The sequence below is a fragment of the Lichenostomus cassidix genome, chromosome 1 (genome assembly GCF_008360975.1).
Source record: "Lichenostomus cassidix isolate B80296 chromosome 1, HeHo_3.0, whole genome shotgun sequence".
Taxonomy (NCBI): domain Eukaryota; kingdom Metazoa; phylum Chordata; class Aves; order Passeriformes; family Meliphagidae; genus Lichenostomus; species Lichenostomus cassidix.
The window spans coordinates 72,845,446-72,870,327 of record NC_139479.1 but is presented as its reverse complement, the minus strand read 5'-3'; the positions used below and the strand labels follow the sequence as shown (position 1 = coordinate 72,870,327).

General features: G+C 41.4%; 2 protein-coding genes across 2 annotated transcripts in view; both read left to right on the top strand.

The window, feature by feature from the left end:
• Nucleotides 1-165: 165 nt before the first annotated feature.
• RAB39A (RAB39A, member RAS oncogene family) lies at nt 166-9,906 on the top strand. The gene is made up of 2 exons (XM_085063879.1): nt 166-495; nt 6,761-9,906. Exons 1-2 carry the CDS (start codon nt 173-175, stop codon nt 7,185-7,187), a joined length of 750 nt encoding a protein of 249 aa, XP_084920005.1. The 5' UTR covers nt 166-172; the 3' UTR covers nt 7,188-9,906.
• A 7,439-nt stretch (nt 9,907-17,345) lies between these two features.
• CUL5 (cullin 5) overlaps nt 17,346-24,882 on the top strand; it is a 32,124-nt gene continuing 24,587 nt past the window's right edge. Inside the window, exons 1-2 of the mRNA XM_085063877.1 lie at nt 17,346-17,702; nt 24,336-24,445. Of these exons, the coding sequence (XP_084920003.1) occupies nt 17,679-17,702; nt 24,336-24,445 (134 nt within the window). The 5' untranslated portion in view covers nt 17,346-17,678. The remainder of the gene's footprint in view (nt 17,703-24,335; nt 24,446-24,882) is intronic.

Below are 24,882 nucleotides of genomic sequence, written 5' to 3'. Positions count from 1 at the left end.
CCCGGGCAGCCGGCGGGGACTGCGGCGCGGCGCCCCGGGAGCGGGGCGGGGGGATCGGGCGCCCGGCTCCCGCCTCTCGCCGCCGCCCTGCCCGGAGCGGCCCCGTCCTGCCCCCGCGGGAGCGGCGCTCCGGGCCCCGCGCAGCGCCCGCCGCCGCCCGCCCGCCGCGCCGATGCCGGGCGTGGGGGCGATCGGGGCGCGGTGCAGGCACCGGCCGCGCAGGAGCCCCAGGAAAAGCCCCAAGGCGGAGCCGGGCCAGGCCGGGGCCGCCATGGACGCGGCCATCTGGATCTACCAGTTCCGGCTGATCGTGCTGGGCGACTCCACCGTGGGCAAGTCCTGCCTCTTGCACCGCTTCACCGAGGGCCGCTTCCCGGGACCCCTGCACTCCGACCCCACCGTGGGGGTGGACTTCTTCTCCCGGCTGGTAGAGATCGAACCCGGCAAGAGGGTCAAGCTACAGCTCTGGGATACGGCGGGGCAGGAGCGGTTCAGGTACGGGACCTGGGATCTTACCCACACCCCCTCCCTCTTGCTCCCCAAACCTGCCGGCCGCCGGACACACCCTGCTGTCCTCCCGGCCGTGTACCCTCCTCGTCCGACACATCTCCGGCCCCAAGGACTTTGCCGCGCCCCCAGCACATTTCCCTGCACCCATTTGGTTGCTGTGCCCCAAACAGTCCTCCACCCCATTGCCTGCCACTGGTCTTGGCTCACCATCCCTCTTGCCCCACTGCTCACCAGTTCCTTCCCAGGAGTTTCCTTCCCCACTCTTTCCCTTCACACACCAGGGAACAGCTACCCTTCTCCTCCCAGCTCACTCTATGGGGTAACAAGTGGCCCTGTCCTGTTTCTTCTTCCTTCCCTCATCTTTCCCCTGAAGTCCTGAACCAAACATAGCAATCCCTCTTCCATGTTTTTTCTTTCTTTGCTGCAAGAGGCCTCTGCCTAACTCTGCGTTGCTTACTTTGTCATCACCTCCGAACTCATCCTCCCCTGCAGTATTTCCCTCTGCCTTTAACTTTCCCATTCAATCTGGAGACCAGGCCGCCTCCCAGCTCTTCCTCCTTGAAGCACAGCAGCACCGTGTGCACCAGTGCAGCCATGGCAGTGTGGAAGCCACTGGCAGCCAGCTACAGTCCCTTATTAGTGTTTTATCTGCATTCTGCACCTGCTGTGCACTGATGGTTGCCAGGAGTCTTCACTAATACCTTTACCATTTACAATGTAGCTAAACTAGCTCAAATGCTATACTGAGTATTAAATACCCTCCTTTGTCCCCTCTGTTACAAACAGGTAGCAAAACTACCCACTCTTCCTCCCCCAGAAAAGTCACAGTCATTTCCAAGTTTACAAACTGATAGTGTCACTCACTCTTGTGTCTCTGTGGCATTTGTAGTGCATGCAAGCAGAGGCAAGTTGTGGATGGATTGTAGTTAGGACTTGGGGTTTCACAGATATGAGCTCAGGGCGGGTGCAAATGTGTAACCCATCTCTGTGTACCTGATGCACACACCTGTTGTTACTGGAATGCTAGCAGGAGGATTGAAATGGGCCTCTTCACTGGCCAGAATCAATTCCTCTGTACTCCTGTCTTCCATCACAACAGTTGTGCAGATTTCCACGCCCAGCTGAAGAGGTGGGATTGCACTGTTTTTCTGGGGGAACAACAACTTTTTTGCCACTATAATAAGCGTTACAGTGAAACATCAACTTTCCTGGGCTTGCATGAGTCACAATTTCAGATGTATTTTTGCAGGTAGGCTTCTGAAGGGTTAGCAAAGAACTTAACGGTGTTAATGGACAGCTCTTAGTATTTTTCACCATCTTTGTGCTTTCCAGACAGAATGAAGAATAGCTGTAAATCAGTGGCTAAGAGTGTATAATCTCTTTATTTTGAATGTGCTGACAAATAGCCAGGATGGCCAATGACAAGACACTCAACTGAAAGAAATGTAAATGCACAGAAACTTGCATACATTTAAAATCAAATCATAGCCATCCTTTAACCCTGGAATGCTCAGGGAATATACACTGATGAGTCATGCAGTCAGCTGCTCTTAAATTTACCATTAGTATACCTCTGTGTTTTTTCTAATACTCAGAAAGTACAACCTGAAGAAAGTAGTTTTAAATATTTGTGTTTGTTTTTCTGCTAAGAGTTGCTTTTCAGTTGGTGTATTAAATATCATAGTGTTTATTGTATAGTCTGTTTCACGTTTAGTCAAATAAATTATAACTACTTTACTAGGTTACACCACAGGCTAAAATGTTGCACATTCTGTTCACTCCTAATGGAGAACACTACAGATCACAAGCAAAGAAGATCTTAGGGAAGAGCTAATTACTCCACTAAGTTATCTAATTCTGGGGAACACCAAGCAGTTTGCAGTTCTGATTTCCAATTCTGCTCTGGCTCACGCATTGGGATTTTAGAGGAGGTAAAACCTGTCTGGAAAGCTCCCTGGGGAGTTCCCTGCATGCAGGGCAAACTACTGGCTGCATAATAACCCCCCTTCTTTTGGTCCCAGGTATTAGGGACATTCCCAGGGGAAAAGTAAGGTGTGACACACCTGCCATCACACTCTCTTGAAAGATATCATGTACTTTCTTGGAGGAATTATTTGGGAAAAATTCTTACGTATCTTTAGTTCATTGATGATTCTGTATTTGAACTGAATTTCATGCACTGACAGGGCAGTTATTGACTATATTTTGACATCAGTAAGGCATCATTGAGCAGAATCTCTCATTGTTTAAGGTGCCACATGGAAAACAACAACATTATCAGTAACACCGTTAACACCTGACTAGAACAAGAACCCACAGACTTGTTTAGTATAGACTCAGGTTAATGCAGATTAATGTAAATGAAGGGTGCACCCTCAGTTTATTTCTATCTTCAGATCAGTCATTTAGAGCAATCTGCTACTTTGGATGTGTTTTACATCATCTACTTTGCTATGATTTTTGTTCATTTGTTTAATTTTCCCATACTTAAATCCAATAGTATATTTAAACCATGGAACCCCCAATGTTATAAAATGCTCGGTAGTGGTGCTAAGACTGAGAGATCATTTCAGTAGGGACAAAATATTGTGGGGGTACTTCCATTAACCCACTTTTTACTAGGCCAGGGTATTAGATACATTCTGCTTCTAACATTCTGGAAATTAAACACTATCCTATTCTTTTTCAGTAAACAATATGTACTTTCAAAATTAATACCATTACAATGTAGTCTTTAGTTATAGTATAAAAATAACTTTTCAAAATTAGATGAAGCTTTTAGTGAAAGTTAGGTTCCTCTGGTAAAGATCACTGAGATCATAATGAAAAACAAACACTGTGACTGTTTTAAAACCTCCCTAAAGCCACAGTCTGATGTGATTATACAAAGAATCATAGAATATCCTGAGTTGAAAGGGACCCACAAGGATCAAGCCCAAGTCCTGGCCCTGCACAGGACGACCCTAAAAATCACACCATGAGCCCAAGCACATAGTCCAAAAGCTTTTTGAAGTCTTTCAGGCTTGGTGCTGTGACCACTTCCTGGGGAGCCTGTTCCAGAGCCCAGCCACCCTCTGGGTGAAGAACCGTTTTCTAATATCCAGCCTAAACCTCCCTGACACAGATTCAGGCCATTCCCTTGGGTTCTGTCACTGGTCACCACAGAGAAGATATCAGCGACTGCCCCCCTCCTCTTCCCTTTATGAGGAAGCTGTAACTGCAATGAGGTCTCCCCTCAGACTCCACTTCTCCAGGCTGAACAGCCCAACTGACCTCAACTACTCATACAGCTTCCCCTCAAGGCCCTTCACCATCCCTGTTGCCCTCCTTTGGACACTCTCTAATAGTTTAATATCTATTGTGGCACCCAAAACTGTCCCCAGCACTCGAGATGAAGCTGCCCCAGTGCAGAGTAGAGTGGGACAATCCCCTCCCTTGCTCAGCAAGAAAGACATTGAGGGGCTGGAGTGTGTCCAGAGAAGAGAAAGGGAGCTGGGGAAGCTGGAGCGCAATGTGAGGAGCAGCTGAGGGAGCTGGAGGTGTTTAGCCTGGAGAAAAGGAGGCTCAGGGGGGACTTTATTGCTCTTTACAGCTCCCTGAAAGGAGGGTGTAGCCAGGTCGGGGTTGGCCACTTCTCCCAAGTGAGGAGTAGTGGGACAAGAGCAAATGGCCCCAAGTTACTTATATTGGATATTAAGAATGAATTTGTTTGCAGCAGGGTTGTAAAAGCACTGGGACAGATTGCCTGGGGAAGTGGTAGATTACCATCCCTGGAGTTATGTAATGTTAGTTTAAAAGCCATGTAGGTGTGGCAACTCAAAGGAAATGGTTCAGTGGTGGACTGTGCAGTGCTGAGTTAATGATCACTAGAAATTTTTCCAACTTAAATGATTCTGTGGTTCTACAATTCTTTTCTCAGATTTTAGAAAACCACACAGCATGATATTGTAGGTATCAATGTATCTTTAAGAATTTTGTATTTTTTTTTCTTGTGTTCCTGTTTTCGAAAGCCTCTCAATTATATGATTTTTTTTTTATAATGAGAAAACTAATTTAAAATTATGCATACCAGAGCTACAGAAAAAATGACTGCTGTCTCTCTGATATATTTACCCAGCTTTTGTGATGAACAGCACAAAGTTACAGGATACTTTTTTAGTCATCCCCAATAAAAGCAGTACACACACATAATTCAATATAATGACTTAGATCATCAGCTACTGTAAATTAGCACATCTCTGCAGAAGAGACTTACAAGAGATGAGGGTACTGTGACTGCTGTGTATAAGCACCCAAAACCACACAGAGGGCTGTGTTTCTGTACTCCAGTTCATAGACACATGATATAACATCTTTTTATATAGAAGTGCTTGGCAGATGATGCACTGCATTTTCAATACTAACTTTCTTTCTTTCCTGGCTAATGCTTTTCTTTGTTTTCAAGGCTTGGCGGGGGATGCTTGGGTTTTTTGTTTGGTTTTTTTGTCTGTTTTTTTGGTCATGAAAATAGGTTGTATTAGCTTTCACTTCTCCAAATCAAATCCCATTTTTGTCACTCACATTTGCTCTTACTAGAACCACCTGAATTATTTTTATGCCTTCATTTGTGTTTGCAGACACTCTAGAGGAAAAAAAAATGGTTAAGAAAACCAGAAACAGATCCTTATGGCACCTTTATTCAATACTTCACAAAATGTGACACCCCTCACTTATGGTCTTAAACAATTTTGTGGAAGAGTGTGCCATTTTTCATATCCAGGCCTTTTGAATTAATCTGAGGTTAAGATCCTATTTTCTTCACATTCAGGGAGACACCGCATGGACTCGGTTGCTGGGAATGTAGAAAAGATCTTTCTAAGCATTAGGAGAAACAGTCTCTCCCTCTTATCTAAGTAAAACCATTTCAAATGCTGTTTGCTGTGGCTAAATGAATTTAGATATGCCAAGAAATCTCACTCTTATTTATCTGTGCACTTACCTATCTGTAATAGGACTATTGCTGCTGACTGTACCTCTGTGTTCAAATTGTTATCAAAAACTCTATTAAATGCAATGAACTGAAAATCAGAGGGTCCTACCATTATAGAAAGATGTGTTATTGTGTACAGTTCATCCTGCTTCCTGAAGTTTCAAGTTGGCATCAGCATCCTCTTCATAATCATGAGATAAAAGGGAATTCATTCTTAGCTTACATTATGATTTCAAATAATGACTGTTGAAAGATTGTGCATCTCATTTAGAGAATACTTATATATACACTAGCTATATATTTATGCCAGCAACAAGTGCTTGTATCCGCTCCTTGGTAGGCTGTCACTTTCTTTAAAATGTCTCTTCTCACCTTCTCTTTTCTCCCCTACTGCGCATGATTAGAGACTTAAAATAATTTTTTAGTTCCTGTATCTTTCTTTCTCTTTCTCTAACATTCCAACATTTTACTTTGTTATTCTAGAGCACATTAAAAATTTTTTCAACCAGAAGAAGGAAAAAATTCTTTCAAAATTCCTTCCAGTGAATGTTCTGGAGCTTAGAGTTCTCAAAAGTAGAAAATATTTCTTGCCAGCCCTCATGCCAAAAAATACTAAATCTATAAAGAGCTTTTAAACCTCTCTGTGAGAGAGATGCTGGAGGCAGATGTGTCCCTTGCCTGTAATAAGTGTGTGTTTGCCCAGCTCACTCAAAGCTTTTGGACAGCTTCGTTCAGGGAGTTTCCTTTCTCTGCCTATTACCTGTTGATTCTGCAAGCACAGAGAGTTATGATTATTTGTATAAACTTTCTTTTAAATCATGTTTCTGCAAGGAATGCAAATGGATATGCCTGTACACTGGCAAGTTTGGGCTCCAGGTTTCGCAAATACGTATTTCAGTTTGAAATAATTAATTAGAACAAAGTGAAGTGCATGTTTATATGAAGCTGAAGGACTCAGATTTACACCAAAAGAATATATCTTTTCTTCTGTGAACATGTCCCACAGTTTGCTAATAAAGAGCACTTTGCAGAATAATTCAGCATTCAAAATTCACCCTAAAGATGTTGGATTCAGGAATTTTTAGAAAGTGAATTTTGAATGTAGGAAAAACAAATAGTAGTCTAGTGATAAATAATTAAATTTCAATTAGCTTTTAAAAAGCAAAGTTATTTAATAAAACTTATAAAATATAAAACCACATTGCCATATGGAAAAGTAATCAATTTATTAATAAACTGAAAATTATTTTAATTTTCCTTTTCCTTTTTTTTTCTTCATAGATCAATAACACGCTCTTATTATCGCAATTCTGTGGGTGGCTTACTAGTGTTTGACATCACAAATCGACGATCTTTTGAACATGTGAAAGACTGGCTAGAGGAAGCAAAAATGCATGTGCAGCCCTTTCAGATCGTGTTCTTGTTAGTAGGACACAAATGTGACTTAGAGTCACAGCGTGAGGTTGCAAGAGAAGAAGCTGAAAAACTGTCATCTGACTGTGGTATGAAATACATAGAAACTTCAGCAAAAGATGCCACAAATGTTGAAGAGTCCTTTACAATTCTTACACGAGACATCTATGAACTTGTAAAAAATGGAGAAATCTCAATACAAGATGGATGGGAAGGTGTCAAGAGCGGCTTTGTTCCAAATGTTGTACATTCATCAGAAGAAGCTGTAAAGCCCAGAAGACAGTGCATCTGCTGAATTTGTAGCATGCCAAAGAGCCCATGGGGTGTTTAGAAGATGATGCCAATCTAAATGACAGAAAAATAATTTTGAAACAATATTAGATCATGACATAACTAAATCATAGAACGGTAATTTGGTTTTGTATCCTTCTGTCTAGGTTATAATACTTTAAGTGCTTTCTTTTCTTTACAGAGTACCATAACTTCATGTGGTCTTCAGGAAAAGAGATCGTATATTGCTAAAGGGAAAACTAATTCTATAGCAAGACACTGAGAAAGTGCAATAATCATTGCGACAACATCCTCGCTTGGGCTTTGTATTTTGGATACTGTTTAAAATCAAGCCTTGTTAGGTGAGGATCACATGAGCTCATTACTTTTGTTCATCCTGCCTTAGCTTTGGACAAGAAAATATTATACCTTATACTTTTTTAATGTGATTCTTTACTCAAGTGCAGGGTTGCTAATGATCATTAAAGTTTAGAATGCTGTAGAATTTGATAATAAAGATAACTCTAAAGAAAGCAAACTGAAAGATTGCTCCAATAGCAAACACTTTTGATATGACAATGCATACAAGCCTTATTAAAGAAAAAGAATGTTTTAGAAAAGATGATTTATTTGTATACAAAAGTAGGGAATAGAAACAATGGAATTTATTATTCAATATTTTCTGAATTGTCAATGAAACTAAACATAACGTTACGTATGACCCAGCCGATCATATTATTTGACTTGTATACAAATCAGCTTTCCTGACCACTGAAGTTACATTTCAGTGGCCAGATCCTCAGCTGGGTAATTATCATAGTCACACTGCTGCCTCTGGAATTATGTTAATTTACACAAACAAATTCCATATTAGCTTTAAAAAATAAACCTAACTAGAAGTCAAAAAAGTTTAAAAGTGCTGCAACCCATGGGAACCCAGGCCTTAAATTTGAATAGAGCAAGGAGAGTTTTATTCTTAGCCAGCAAATGTTAAACTGTTGTCTAAAAATGGAAGGTTTTAAACTAAAACTGTTACAAATAGAGCATTTGGAGAGGAAAGACATTCTAAAATAATGCTCGGCTACAGAGAGCAAAGTTAGAGAACTCCTATTCTAAGAAGGAAACCCATAATGGCTTTTAATAACAACAACAATAGGAGATATCTGTGATCATGTAGCATTTTACTGAGCTTGGAGTCATCTTCCTACTCCTCTGAATATAACACACACTAGCTTTATGCAAACTAGGTCTAGCACTTAAATACCAAATAAATCTATTTCTATTTTATTGTAGTAGTATAAAAGATTACTTGATCTCCAAAGTTGATAAGCATCTACAATTTATCTGGCATACTCATAACCACCAAACATCAAGCCAGTATTCTTCATATAAAGGTGTGTTATTGTGTACAATTCTCCTTTTCCAAGACCAGGCAACAAGTCTATCTAATTTTCTTCTTCAACAAGCATATGATTGATTGTCTCTCAGTTTACTTTCACATTCTTTTACAATCCTTTTTCATATATTTCATCATATGGAGACAGGTTGTTTGGCTCCAGTTATTTTATACATTATGGGCAACTAAAACCATTGACGTCTAAGGGCACTAAAAGTTTAAGTTTTTCTAGCCTGAGTCTTACTTGCACTGAGGCACAGTTACATTATCATGGAAGGATACAGAGGCCTTAATATAAACAGGAATCAGCCTTAATTCATTAGCAATTAAAACAGTTAATTTTAGTCTCAGCATGCCACAGAGTAATTGCTGTGACCCTGATTCTCTGTTAAGCTACATGTATTGACACCAAATCAACTTTGTTTTGAGGGTATTTTAGGCCCTCTTTACAAAGTAAACATGACTACAGATGCCAAAAGGTAGTGTAGAATCAGGCTGTGTGCATTTGACACTGATTCCCTTATGATATGGAATGCATCTCAGAAGATCTTCTCTTCATTGTTTAAGAGGCCAACAAAAAAATCAGTGACTGGAGACTCAACAGACCCAAAGTGTACCACTGGTTCACTGTGTGTTTCTGAGCAAGGCATTTACGTTTTCTGTGCCTGACCTTCTGTATCTCAAATACAGAGATGATTGTTCTTCCTCAAATTCACAAAGACTGCTGAGACCAAATCAGTCTATATGATCTTCAGTCCTGGACTCTATCCTCTGTGTGCTACCTGGTTTTGAGTGTTTAGCACCATGGGATGCGGACAGTGGTTTCTTCTGACATACCCAAATAACAATAATTTTTTTTTAAATTAAATCAGCCTTATAAATGCCAGGTATTGCTGTGAATCTACATTTCATTGCACATTTCTTTGCTTTTAAATTAAAATCTTGTATCTTAAATTTCTCTTCCTGAATACTCTTGAGCCAATTAGCTTTTCATTCTGTATGAAAAATAATGGGTTGTACTGGGGGGAAAAGGACTGGGAGAAGAGAGGAATGGAGGGGAGGTATGCACAGAGAAATAAACAATCATCAGAACAGAGCCTTAATCTCTGTTGTCAATGTTGTACCTGTGGTATCACATTTATTACACTGGGAATAGAGCTTTTAACCAGATTCAACTGTGTAAGGAGCTGGTATTTTCAATGCAACTAGAAGAAAAATTCACTGCATTTTAAAGTACTGTGCACATAGTTGTCTTATTTGTAATTTCTAAAAATGTAGATTAACATGTACTTTCAAACATTGTCTGTCTTTATAATGTATTAAACCACTACTGTACCTTCTCACTACACACTTGCAGTTAATAGAAATGTCTGATAAATAGATAATTGGCTGAAATGCATAATTTTCTTTTCAGATGCTTTGTAATATGTTATGTAAGTAACAGCTTGAATAGGCTGTAGAATGGGTTCAGTGCATGTATATTACTTTTCCCCCCAAGGAAACATGAATGTTTATAACAGAATTAAATTACCAGAAATTACAGAAATTGGATAAATTTTACTTGGTAGCCAAATTTAAAAAGTAGGAAATATTTAATAAGAAAACACAAACTTTGCAAATTAAGGTTTGGTCAATCCCCAGTTAGGAAATGGAAAATGTTGAAAAACCTTGACAAAGGTTTTATTTGGATTCATAGGCCTCACAAATTAATGGATAAAAAGTATAGTTTTGGACTCCTAAAATGTTTAAACTTTCATTGCTTTTATTTTAGGTTTGATAAAGAATAGCAAATATCTTCCTCTACTCATTTAAATAATTTACACATGAATTCTTCCAATATTTTGGCTTGCTTATAATTGTATCTGTCCCATGTATAAGCAGAAACTAGCCTCGTACCTTAGGAATCAACCAAGGAAAAGATTTTGAGGTAGCAAATGTTCATACTGCTCATTTATGCCTTCAGTATGGAATAGACTTACGAATATTACTTCAAACTGGTGACTGTCCTGTGCTCACAGAAAACAATGCAGGCTTGACTGAGCCCCCCAAGCACACTGTGCTGCCCTGTGCTGAGATCCCCTCTGCCTCAGCCGAACAGTTATTGCTACGCAAGTTGCCTGTCTGAAAGCAAAGGTGGGTGGATGCACCATGATCACCGATATTTCAGTCTCAGCATTTCAGTTCCCTTAGGGAGTACATGCTTCATTGCCCTCTTTTTACATAAGTAACATCCAGGAAGAGTGCTTTTTCCCTCACTGTAGACCCCAGCACAATATGAGCTACTCCAAGACTCCGCCTTTGCTTTTTACACGGAACTGGCACAGCAATTTCAGCAGCCTTTATTCAGTCTATAAGAGAAAGAAGGAAAGCTGAGGGTTTATTCTCTACATGGGCATGGAACCTTACCACAAACATGCTGGACTGTTTAAGAAATCATTAAATATCAAAAAACAATTGTCAATAGCAGACATTTGTATTTCTCATTCCTCAGAGTCTATAGACTCTTTCAAATAAGTTAATGAAATTAAAATTCTAAAAGAGGAATCTGTAAAACATAAATCTCCCAAAAAAGCCTAATGGATAGGACTACGCAACAAAATAAACAGATTTAAACAAAAAAGTCACACATTTATGTAATGATCCTTTGCTCTAGTACTTAACTGTGTGTGGTAGCACCAACGTTGCCTAAGTTCTTTAAGGATAATAATGGCATAATTGAATGTATTTAAAACTAGAAAGATTAAACCAAAAATTCATCTGCCTAATCCTCTGAAAAAATACTACTATCTTGTAAATGCATGTACACTTACTTCCCAGCTCAATTCTAGTAGTAATTCAATATCTGGGTCTAGTGCTACATTACGTGCTCTCCTCTGAAAACTGACTACCTGCATTTGCTGTTGGTTTACTCACTAACATTTCCCCCTCTGTGAAGTGAAAACAGCTGTGGAAAAAGTGAATTTCTCTTTTGAGCATGGCAGAATTGTTTATCGTGTGTCAATCAATATGCAAATCTGATGAAGATGTGCCAGTTGAGCATAATATGAAGACTATGAAGGCACAGGTTCCTGAGTACAATTTACCTTGCATACTACTTAATCAGTGGGAGTGTGAAAAAAGCTAAGTTGGTTCTGCAAATCTAAAAGCATTTTGCCAAACAGGACTTCTAATGTGGAAGAGCCGGCTCTATAGGCACTGGATTCTACAGAGCAATGGGTTTTCTTCCAGAGTTGCTGCTCCCACAGGCAACCAGTGGAACAGCAAACACATGGCTAAAACGAATCCAGGAAAAGAGCTTCAAAGCACAAATGTACAAACATATAATATACACAACGTTAGCTTCTTACCCTGGGGAGTCAGGGAACAGTTGTTTGGCTGCAAATGCCACTTGCATGGCTTTTTCTCCCATAAGCCTCCACAGTGGCTAGACAGGAATGGGGAGTAGCAGGCTCTTTATGGTGGGGTAGGTAAATATTCATTTAAACTCAAACTGAGGAATTCAAAATCCCAATCCCGAGCTGCTAGAGTAGATCACTGTCTTTGAAAGCATTTAATTAATTTACTTCTCAGAGAAAGTAATGTTTTAAGCTAGGCCTGAGCTCTGTGGGTGTGCTCAGTGTGTAACCAGCAGAGAGATGACTACCCGCTGGGAGCAGTGCTGTGAGCCAGCTGACAGCATCCCCCAGCAGCCTCACAGGCAACAAGGGCAGCTCAAACTAAGATTAACCTAATCACAGGCTGCTACAGGCTCACCTTGCAGCTGAAGACCTTTTACAGAAAGGTAAAAGAACTAGCAAAACCAAAATCTATGCATTGTCCAGGTAAAGAAACTGGCATTTCTGCTATAGTTCAATTACTGCCATTCCTCACTGCTGTGGCTTCAGATATGCACCATCTATGCAAACTGAGTTTTCCAGCTCCAAGAAAATTGTGGAGGGACAAACTGAGCCTCCTGCAGCAATAAAGTCAGTCACCAGAGAGGAGGCTGCACAAGATTAGGGTGGAAGAAGGACACATAATTTTTTTCCATCCCTTCACAGCCCTGGGGGAGCAGTGAGACTTACCACTGCCAGAGCCCTTAAAACCCTATAGAAGTATTCATCACTGTTGTGGGATTTGTGGGATGAAAGAAAGCGCCAAAGACCTGGAGTCAGCACAGAGATGCAGGTTATTGACTCCCTAACTCCAACACTCCCTAAGGATAAGTTACTTCTGTGGCACAGCTGCAGAAACAGTTGGGTATAACTCTGTGCTGGCACTATGTCTACATTGCATAGTGTCTACATTGCATAAAAGCAAATGTCTACATTGCAGGTTTTTTCCCCTTTCACCTTCTCCCCCATGTGATTTCTTTACAGGAAGGGACTGACAGAAGCTGTCAGGGTCTGATAATGAGCAAGGCAATAGTTGAAAATATTAGTGGTAGCTGCTAAGTATTAAGGTAGTAAAACTGAGGGGAGGAGTTGTGGAAAATATTCCAGTCATAATCTTAGTAATAAAAACCTTCCAGGGTTGGCACTGCTCTGCAGCACTTTCGAGAATTGTCCATTTTGGTTAAGTTTTCAATGCCAAGGAAATAGTTCCACTATTTAGTAATAATTTATATTAGTTTGTCATTGAAAAATAATTACTGCTTATTATTCAGGGAGAAAAGTCTTCTCCATGCAGATCATTTCAGAAATTTTGCTGACATACAGCTTGTGTTGTATGTTTTAAAAGAGCAAGCTATGCCAGGATGTAACTTTAAAATATGCAAGTCTCAAATCCTATCAATCAGACCATTGAAATGCACAGTTCATTTTATTGGGATTTTTCTCTGCCCAATTCTCTGTGGAAAAGAGAGTCTGATTCTCAGAAAAGCTTTTAAAACAAAAGAGAGGCAAAGTTTACTGAGCTTTTGAAAAGAGATGCATATGTGAACAAGTGTCAGAAAAGTAGAACATGTTTTTTCATGTTGTATCCCCTTTCACTCTACCATGCTTCACAAACCAACTATAGCTCCCCGAGTACACAGTGAATGGAACAGTAAATTTCTAGCTGTCAAAAAACCACTGGGAGATCAAATGTAATTCCCCACAGCAGTTCTCTGCAACTCTGTGCTTGGGTGAGGAACAATGGCCACATTCTGCCTGACGCATGCCATGTGCTTCTCTGTGTCCCAGGAGGAATTTGGCTTCAACAAAAACCCTCCGGCAGGTTCTGCCTGCAAACAGTCACTCTGCACCACCCCACACCATCCTCAGTGACACTCAGGATAAAAAGTGTTAGGTTTTCCAGCAATGAAACTGTGAGGGAATAGCACCATGGTCTGAAAAACACATCAGAGAAAAACAAATGTCAGGGAGAGAAGTTTTTAAGCTAAAGGACAATGTTGGCATACTAACAAGGGGGGTCATACTGAGATGCACAGGATAGGTGGCTCTGCTGACGCTAAGATAGCAAAGCTTTGGGCCACTTTAAGTGAAAGCAACAGTAATCTCTACTGCCACATGCAGGCAATTTCTCCAGAATGCCATTGTTATTAACTGAAAAGGTGATGTGAAGTCCAGATAGTAAACACCAGAAGTGTTTGCTTTCTTGTTGAAATGGAAACAAACATAGGAGAAGTTTGGTCACTGACAGTGCTTCTGTTTTCAGCAACAGGTAGATGTCTGAGTGTCCTTGTCCTTTTAAAAGGATTGTCTTCAGTGACTTGCAGCATGGTTTGTGCATGAGGTCATTGTGACAGTCCACACCAATGATAAACAAGATTTTCCCACACAAAGAAAACCTGTAAGTTTTAGTATCCCTACTAAATAAAACTAGTGTGATAGGAGAAGAGTTTAAAATGGACTAATCAAGCATCAAATGTTTTTTCCCATCGTGGACTAAGTGAAGATCAGAAGAAACTATGTTCATCTTTATTGGTCCCTATGTTTCAGGGCATTAGAACAGATCATAGAAACACGTATTTCTCTGTGATGCAACTCATTCAAAGCCTGGAATCAGCTCACTCAGAGACATCTGGAATATTAGGACTGTATTAATTTCCAAATGATTAGGACTGTATTAATCATCCAAATCTTAATGAGCCGTTCCTTGCAAATCACTTTGAAGCCGTGCACATCTCTGGGATTGTCATTCACCCTGCCTTTTACAATCCATGCAAAGGATATAAAACTGTAGGCCAATGTAGTACCAATCAATAATTAATATCTTCATTACCAGCAGAATTTAATAATAATCCATTTGTAGTAGAATTAAAGCAAATAAAACAATATTATGTAACACTTAGTAATGTCAAAGAACCCTGAAGTGGTAGTAAAATACCATAAAACCTTAAGGCTCATAGATGTCTTTACTTCCCAGAAAATTCAAGCACAGATCTTCAGGGAAGAAAACAATTACAGTCATTGTGTAAACTGTGCATAATAAGATGCACATTATTTTTAATATCACAGTAAAAAGTACCACTGTTGCCTTGTCTCCCTGCTTCTCAGATCTTCAAGTTCTCTTTATTCCTTGGCTAGCCTACTCATAACTATTGCACAAGAGCATATTTGGGCAGGATGGAAGAACTCTCATAGTCAGTACAGTCATTGCTGACCCATCCAGGCCAGGAGCATAAATGTTACATAATAACTACCAGGTGCCCAAGGAGACTTAGAAAAGACCAGACCATGAAATGTACTCAGGTGCTGCTGTATCCCCTGTACTACATTTTTGTGGCAACATTTGGTAAGTTTGGATGAAAAGTGCAAATACAGAGAAATCCATAATTTTCAAACACAGCATTTTAAAACACCGCCCCACTTCATTTAGCTTCCATGTTGGTTAAGCAAAATTTGCTATTATAACATTCTAATGATTTGTGTTGTGGTTTTGTACTCCAAGCTTTGCATCAAAGGGACCTGAAATGAAGTTCTCTATAGTAGCTCATTTTCTGGCTCTATGTATCAAAAGCAGCTTATAAACCTCACAGAACTGTGGCATTAATAGCAAATATACATTCAAAAGAAACCTAATAGAAAATTAAAAGAACAAAAAATATCAAATAATTGGAAATGCTCATGTTTTTAAAGGATTTGGGCAAAAGAGAATAAATCAGTTCACAGACTAGTGGCTCATAGAAATGGCTGCCTCCACGTCACATTCTGTAGAATATGTGTCTGTATCTCAGCTTCTCTGGTACTTACATACCTGTAACTTAACACACAGACTGGGCAGAGGAGAGGCTGATGCACAAATACACAATGCATACATTATACTGACCCTGCTGGAGGCCTCCTAACTTCAGCACTCTTGTAGAATATATGTGCAATGGAAAGTGCATAATGCAATTAGATCTATATTGCATAATTATATATCATATGTAAAACTGTAAAACTGAGTCCATTATATGTGCAATGAATACTGTATCCTTAAATATTTATACTACAAAATATATAATAACAACAAAGAAATAAACAAACTAATTGGAACATTTGGAAGCTGGAAACCTTGTCAAAATAGGAGATTATTCAATACCTCCTTCTCACTTCTCAGTTAAAAGAAGGCCTTAATACGACTATTGTAATTTATTCAGTTACTAAGGCTGCAGACCACATTTGGTCAGCATTATCAAAACTTCCACAACAGCACACACATTTCTTAAATCTGTTTTTACAGGTTTCCTTACACTTCAGGGTCTCTACCCTCTGCAATATGAATTTATCTTCAAATCCTGTGCCCAAGGAGAGGGAAAGGAAGGGCTGCAGTCCTTGGTGGCCCATGGTGTGCCTGTCCATGCTAATGACTCATGGCAGGGCAGGTCAAACAGGCAGCATCAGCTCTCAGGGCTCTGAGCCTGTAAGAAAAGCTTGGCGAAATTTTCTTCAAGATACATTTTTAGGCAAAGGGTAAATGTTTTAATAGAAAATTGAGATTTGTTTTATAGAAATAAACTCTGAAAGTTTCCAAACCCCTTTAAAAAGGTGCCTAAATGCAAAACATTAGGAACATTCCTAAATGTTCCCTTGTCTCACTGCCAGGAGTCGGACTTTGACAAACCTTGTGTGTCTCTTCCAGCTCTGAATATGCTGTGCTCACAGAATCACAGAATGTCAGACTGGAAAGGACCACAGTGGGTCATCTGCTGCAACCTCCCTCCTCAAGCAGGGCTACGCTAGAGCACATGGCACAGGCTTGTGTCCAGACAGATCTTGAATATCTCCACTGAGGGAGACTCCACAGCCTCTCTGGGCAATCTGTCCTGGGGCTCAGTCACCCACACAGTAAAGCAGATCTTCCTAATGTTCAGATGGAACTTGCTGAGCATCAGTTTCACCACGTTGCCCGCTGACCTACTGCTTGGCACCACTGAAAAAGGCCTGGATCCATCCTCTTGGCACCCTCCCTTCAGATACTTGCACACTGACTGATTCTGTGAATAGAACACTTGTGACAAGCGGTACGAAGAACGACGGCTCAGCCGGAGAGGGCAGCGGCTCGGCTCGGCAGAACACGGCTTAGGGCTAGTGGCCGTGCGGGGTATGCCTGCGGTGCTCTCCGCTCCCTCCAGCCGGCCGTGCGGGGGGCCGGTGCCGCGGGGACAGGCCGGGCCGGGGCTAGTTAGTTATTCAGATGTCAAGTTTTTGCCGTGCTTACAAACCGCAGCGCCCCGGCACGCCGAACCCGCGGCTCCGCGCCGAGCGCCGTCCCCGCGGGGCCGTGAGGGCAGCGGCGGCGGGCCGGGCGGCGCGGGCGGCGGGCCGGCAGGGGGCGCTGCAGGCGGGGCCCGCAGCCGCGCTGGGCGGCGCGGCCGCTCCCGGCGCCGCATCATGTGGGCCCGGCCCCTTCCATGGAGCCGCGGCCGCCGAGCGCCGCCCGGGCGGACGGCGCCATGAGGCTCTGAGGGGCGGCTGCGTGCGGAGCGCCCGGCCGGTCCCAGCGCTGCCGAGCTCCCGGAGCCTCGCCGCAGGACAGGGAAGCCCAACGCTGAGGCCGCCGCCGCCGCTGCTGCTGCTGCCGCCGCCGCCGCGGGTCCGGCCGGGCGGGCGGGCGGCCCGGGGCCATGTAAAGCGGCAGCGGCCGGTGGGAGCCGAGCCGAGCTTGAGCAGAGAAGCCGCCGCTGCCGGACGGGGAGGCCCCGCGGTGGGGATCATGGCGACGTCTAATCTCTTAAAGGTGAGAGCGGGGCCCGGCCGAGTCCTGCGAGAGGAGGGGGGAGGCGGCGGGGCCGGGCGGCCCTGCGGGTGGCCGGGCCGGGCAGGGCGGCGGGGACGGGGCAGGGATAGGGGCAGGGTTGGGCCGCGGGTGCCGCTGCCCGGAGTTGCCGCTCGCAGGGCCCTCCCGCAGGTGAGCGGCCTTGGGCCGCCGGCCTCGGCCCGGCCCGGCCCGCTCCGGCCCCGCCGGTCGTGCCTGCTGCCAGCACCGCGCTCCCTCCCCCCGGCTCTCCCTTCCCAAACACGCCTCGTTGGGAAACAGCGTTGCGTCGTGCGGATAGACAGGGCACGGTGTCTTCTCTTTGTTTATTTAAGAAAACCCGGCTGTACGGAAAATGAGTTTTAAGTTGAACAAAGAGTTGGAAAATGTCTTCGCCGAGGGCAGGTGCCGTTATTGGGGTGGCCACCGTGTTCCAGTTTTTTTGTTAACCGCAGTTTTCCTGCAAAGGAAAACTCCCAGAGGCCTTTCGCTTACGTTAAGCAGCTTTGCTTTTGTAGTCATATGTTTTCAAGCACTTTCCCGGCGTTTGATAGCAGATGTCAGTCACCCCAAGCTGCTGCAGGTTGGAACAGAAGATCTCAGTAGGACAGTCCAGTGTTTGAGCTCAGGACTGCCTGTCCTGATATTTGCGGTATGTATGGGAAGACTGTGTGTGGCCTTTGAAGCCATGCCAGCACAGGGAAGATGGGCCTGCTTGAAACCACTGTTATTAAATGCCTCCAGTAAGTGTTTCTACAACATCAAGTAACTGCAGTGGTGAGATAGGCCTAGGGAAGGCTTTCTGCTTAACTTGAGGAGTTAGCAATTGAAGATATATATGTAAATATAAACATAAATATTTGTTCAGCACTATGTGTTATAGTTCAGTGTGGTCCTGAAAAAAGTGCTGCTTGCATTTGAACAACCTGACCTAATTTGGATGTATAGATCTAGCCTGAATCTGCTGGTTTTATGTATTACTCTGAGACATTAAGGTTGAAGAATTGAGAAATAATTTATCCCCTTGTTTCTTCCTGGTAATTTTTTTAAGATCTCCATATTAAAAATATATGTTTAAAAGAATCTTCCTTGAAATTGAAATGAAATTGAAATTAATTTTAATTAATTCCTGTATATTTTTATGCCTGTAAGAGCTTAGTTAGATATTTAAGCAGATAACATTTCCAAATACTTAAAAATAGGAAATTGAGGAACGCAACAACACGGGCAAAAAAATTAATGTCCCATAAGAAGCCTTTTTGTGGAAAAGCATGTGTTCAGAGCAGGGCTCAGACAGTTGTATCCACTTGTTAATATTTTAGAGTATCTCTTTACTGTATGTTTGAGGGTTTCTGGAAAGTCCAACACTTGCTTTTATGCTACACGTGGTGGGATAGCCCACAATAAATAGGGGAAACATGGGCCTGTAAGATTTGTCAGCATTCCACTTAAGCTATTTCAAAGGAGTAATAGGTGTTCAGTAAGTGAAAACAGAGTCAAAGGCCTTGACTTGGCGAGATGGCTCTTGCCAAACGGAAGTCTTTGTGTTAACTAGTCATGGTTTTGCCACTGGCCTTTGAGTCATCAGTCCTTTTATTGACAACAAGATATATATGCACCATGTGTTTTAGGAAAAATGCTGCAGATATATTTCTTCTAAAATAGGCCTTTCTGTGTTTCTTTTCTTAAAAACACTTTCACTCAAAGTGTTTTTAAGCACTTCACTTATTAATAAGTGAGTTTTCCAATGACAATAAGGTATGATTCCCACATTACAGAAGGAAAAATTATACAGTGATTTGGCTTTGTTTATAATGGCAGAATAAACTAGTGTGAGAATTAGAACTAGGTAAGTTCCTTCATTCCCCAGTTCCACTTGCCAGAGTGCTCTCAGAGAAGCAAACTGTTGATTCCAGGTCAGTGTTGCCTGGCAGTGCCTCATGCCATCTGAGTCTGTCCAACATACTTCTGCTTTCATCTTTAAGGGGAAAAAAAGGCAATGCCTGGGCACAGTAAAAATCCCAGGATAAGAAAGGAGAGGGGTTAAAATCTGCAAATTGTTTCCATGTCTTTTCCAAATAAGCCTGCATAATCAAATCTGAGTTGGGTATAGACAGGTCTTGGTTTTGCCAGCATGAACAGGAACTGAGCATTTTCTTTTGTTTTCCCCCATCCTGGTTCAGCTTTCCCACACTGAGTTGAGAAAATGAAGTTAAATATTCTTTTCTTATTCTATTAACAGATCCTAGCTGAATCCAAATCTGACTGGCTGTCATAATTTTAAAAGGCATTGTTTAAACTCCACTAGTGCATAATTTTCCTAATTGTAAAATCTTTTTTTTTAGTGAGAAGCATATTCTTGGAGAGCCTTCTTTAAATGCAAAATTAGAATGACCAATCATGTTCAGTCCTGGTGAGACAGAACAAACTGTAATGTGATGGAAGTACTGCAGTACTTAGTAAGAGCCATTACAGGGTCTGCTGGTGCCTGCCCTACTTGTAGGAGAGCTGCTCTCCCTCGTCGAGGCAGTGGCTTTCTGCTAGGTGACTGAGCCTGAACCATGTCCAGCAGAGTCCCCTCGAGTTTTCTGTCTCAACACACATGTGACACACGTGACACTCTTAAAGTGGGGTACTTCATTTCAAGGGCCCTGTTGGACTTGTGACTTGTTCTCTTTGCAGTGATGATACAGTCTAAACCAATTCACCCCTTTGACATGAAGACACTTGAGTGTTTCTGCAGTTTCTGGAGCAGAAAGCACCTCAGCTTATTGTAGCATAAAGAAAACCTGTAGCTGTATCCATGCTGGCAGATCTTGACACGGTTGTAAAGCCTTACTGGAGCTGCCAGCAAATGCAGGAGTCTGTCCTTGCAAGATGAACTGCAGCATGAGCCTGGTCTTAGAAAAGAAGCAGCAAAGGAAGCAACTGTTTTTCCATGGACTTAAATAAAATGAGAATCATTATTTACCTTTGCATCAGTTTCCACTGTTTGTCACTGACAACTAGAAACACATTTGAGGTTTTTTAATATTTCAATATAAAGTGCATGTTTCCAGATCTGTGTTTCAAGTTTATCTGTCTCTTCCTGGCTGTTTCCATTTAGGATATCCTTAAGAAGCTAGGGAGTGTTGCAGGGTGGTTAGTTACATACAAAAGCTTTTCCTGTGGCTACTTTTCTTCTTTGGTGGAAACTTGCTACAAGCATTACACTGATTTTTACAGCTACTTGTAGCAGAGATTAATCAGACAGTGCTTGTTTCCATCTAGGACATCGTATTTCGTACCTCATCCCTCTGTGAACTGGCTTTAGTAAAAATACTATCTGGAAACAATGCAATAAAGGTGAAGATGTTACTCATATGTAAATCAGATATACAGTAAGACCTAGAGGATGTTGATTTTCTGCAGTACTGTTTAGAGCATCTGGTAGAGATGAGGGCTGAATTGCTATGTGGCCTGAAATACAGAGAGTGCACAGCAAAGAGAGCTCCAAATAGACATTTTGAGGTTCAGAGGGAGAGTAGTGTGAAGGTCTTGCTGTATTGCCTTACCTTGTTATATCTATTATGTTTACATGCTTATGCATAGAATTGAACAGAGGAAAATAAAATGCGTAAAGTAGTATGTATTTCGAGTAAAGTTTAGTGTTAAAATGGGACTTTAAATCTTTAGGAACAAGTGTAATGAGGTGACTTTTGAAACAAATTATTTCATAAGTGGAGCTATTTTTCAACACATTAAATTTTAAACTCTAGAATGGCTACTTAGCCAGGGTATGGCTATCAACTATAGTGCATATTTTCAGAGAAGATTTGATAAGTGGAGTGATTTTATTTGGTATGCCTTACTGTCCTGCTTACGTTCCTTTTGGAGCTGTGGTTGGAAGCAAGCTAGGAAAGAAAAATTTTCCAGGAAATACTGCTCAGAAATTGCATGGGTGACTTTGGTGACAACTACAAATTGCCACTGTTTGACCTCCTCTTCTACTATAAAATTTGTTTTCTCTGGTGCACTAATAGGGATGGAATTAATGAATGTGAATTATCTGTGGTAGGTGGTATTTAATGAGGGGAGACCTCATTGCAGCTACAGCTTCCTCATGAGGGGAAGAGGGGCAGGCACTGATTTCTTCTCTGTGGTTACCAGTGACAGGACCTGAGGGAATGGCCTGAATCTGTGTCAGAGAGGTTTAGGTTGGATATTAGAAAAAGGTTCTTCACCCAGAGGGTGGCTAGGCACTGGAACAGGCTCCCCAGGAAGTGGTCACAGCACCAAGCCTGGCAGAGTTCAAGGAGCACTTGGACTATGTGCTTGGGCACTGGTGTGATTTTTGAGGTCATCCTGTACAGGACCAGGAGTTAGACTTGATGATCCTCATGGGTCCCTTCCAACTCGGCTTATCCTGTATTTCAGTGAATTGTTTATTGAACTTAAAGAATAGTTCAGTTGAGTACAATTTTTCATCCATTAATTTTATTTCATCTTTGACTTAATGAAAGAATAAAGAGGGAAATGAGGAAAAAAATTTACTCCTATGTATAGGAAACAAAGTTCTAAACTTCTGCAATGGTATTTCAGGACAAGTTTTATTTGAGTAATTCGTTCTAAAAAGGAAGGCAGATGTTGCTTATTAGGTGGACATACAGTTGTTGCAACTGAAATTGAAGGTTTTTTATGCATTTTAGGATTAAATAGGTGATCACAATCTAAATCGTACAAACAGTTGTGTTTGCAATGCTCTTCCTCTCCACGTTTTACAGTGAAGCTAATCGTATTCACAGAGAGCATTCAGGTTTTATCTTCAGCTGTTGTCAGTGAACGGCTGAATTGCACTTCACAAAAATTGGGTCCTCTCTGAAATTTCATTCCAAAGGAAATCTTTTGAGGAAGTTGCTAGTACTTTCCTTATAATGCCTTTTCTGGAACTTGTAACTGTTCAGTAGCTGATCTTTTGAGTTCATTATCCTTCAAAGAGGGACTTGGAACTGAAATATCTGCACGTAGAAGCTAACAGTTTTTGCGGGACTAGGAAAGATTAGAATAACACACCAAATTTTAGGGAATAGTTGCAAAGCTAGCTAGCTAGCTCTGTATGGGAGAAGCATTTAGTTGATGATTTTCAAAGATGATACATGCAAATGACTTTTTCTTTCTTTTTTGCAGTGAGAAAATAGGTAAAACTGTCTCTGATTTGGCAAACAATTTATTATTCTATTTTGTATATTGCAAGATTTACAGACTTTATCAACAGGGGCTGATTCCATGAAAGCTCTGTTCAGTACCTGCCACAATGGTGTGATAATGCTGTGAGGCCTCCAGGTGCTGTTGCTGTAAAAATAGTTAACTGTGGTGCCTGTTGCATCTGTATAGCTTGAAAGTGAGGTATCTTTGCACTTAAGAACACCAGGGGATATAGCTGCCAAACTGTGCTTACTCTGAATACTAAATAACAGATTTAATTGTAAATTTCCATGTAGAAATTAATCAAAAGGAGGTGATTGAGGGAACATGGTGTGCTGCTTGTGCTTGTTTATCTGCAGAGATGTTAGTAGCAGAATAGTGCACTTGTCAGAATTTCAAGTAGTTGGACTGTATTAGTTGCCGTATTTGAAGTGAATTGTGTCAAATGTAGTATTTCTAGCCAAGATAATGATCTGTTCAAAAGTAAACAGTGCACTAGAACATAACCCTGCAGATAACTCAACCAGTTGTTATGATCTTTCTGCCACGGAACTCTCAATCAGCGTATTCTTTTAACTGCAGGTTATTCTTTTTAAAATGTGGAGCTTTAAGCAAGTAGAATCACAACAAATGCAGTAGAACTGCTGTTTTTCTCTCAAAGTTGTTGTGTTTAGGTTTTTTAAAATAATGGAAGTTAGCCTGTATACTGTGGTGAGATTTTCCAGAATAATCAGAATTATATGGGAGCACTTAATTTCTTTAGCTTTCCTCTTACTTTGTATTGTAAATTTGAAAAATCCACCTTGGATTAGATTTTTCAGCATGCTGTAAATAATTTTTATCTGCACCAGCTGTAGTCTTGGCCTTCAGACTGCCTGTGGCCAGTTAACCCACAAGGAAGGGCGTCTGTGGTACAGCAGCTCATGTGTTAATATGCTTCCTTCCTCCGTCTTTGCTGCTGATGCCAGACGCACAGTGAGAGAAAAAAGTTACATGGTAGCATCCACAATACGATTCCTGATTCCTATCTGCCATTTTGATCAGGGTAATTTATTCAAGACAGATTTGCGACTGCCTCCTGACTTTCACTGTATGTATCTTGGTTGGGACAGTGGAGCTGACCCAAGTATCATTCATGTTCTCTGTGTGTAACTTCACCAGCAGCTGAAGAACACTTGCCAGAACTTGTTGCATTGTAGCTAATGCAATGATTAAATGAAGAAGTTGGCAGTCTCTTTGTAACAAGTAATAGCTCTGTCACTTTTTAAAATAATACTGTGAAAAGTACTGTTCAGCTGTGGTGGTGTAGCTTAAATGCTAGCTTATGAGGGATACCTGAGAAAATATTTTCATGTTAACTGTAGAAACTGCAATCCTTAAAGATAACTCAAGATACTGGTTTGTTAACAATATATTTGTTGTTCCTTTTAGAATAAAGGTTCACTTCAGTTTGAAGACAAATGGGATTTCATGCGCCCAATCGTTCTGAAACTTCTTCGTCAGGAGTCTGTCACAAAACAGCAGTGGTTTGATCTGTTTTCGTAAGTAATTTTTTTAGTTTCTTACATCCTTCTGCATGATGGGAATACAGTTACTGAACTACTCCTGATACAAAAGTTACATGTGACACAGCTTGTGTAGAAACACAGAACAAAAATACTAGTTTAAGTATGCCAACATCACTGTAAGTGTGCAAAAGTAGAGCTTTGCTGAGATTCAGGTCTTTGCAAATAGGACGGAGAAAGAACAGCAGTGCTTTTGACTTCCGCTGATCGTAGTAAACAAGTTTAGTACCTGCCCACAAACTTTTTGTTACAATTAGAGAGAAAATGTTTACTGCTGTGTCAGTAAATTCATTTAAAGGCAGTTTGCTGAATGTTACATTATTCTGATTTGAATGGCTTTCTTCTAAAATATTCTAAAATAACTGAAGTAACAGGGTGGTGCAGTTTAACTGGTATAATTTGAATAGTTTTTA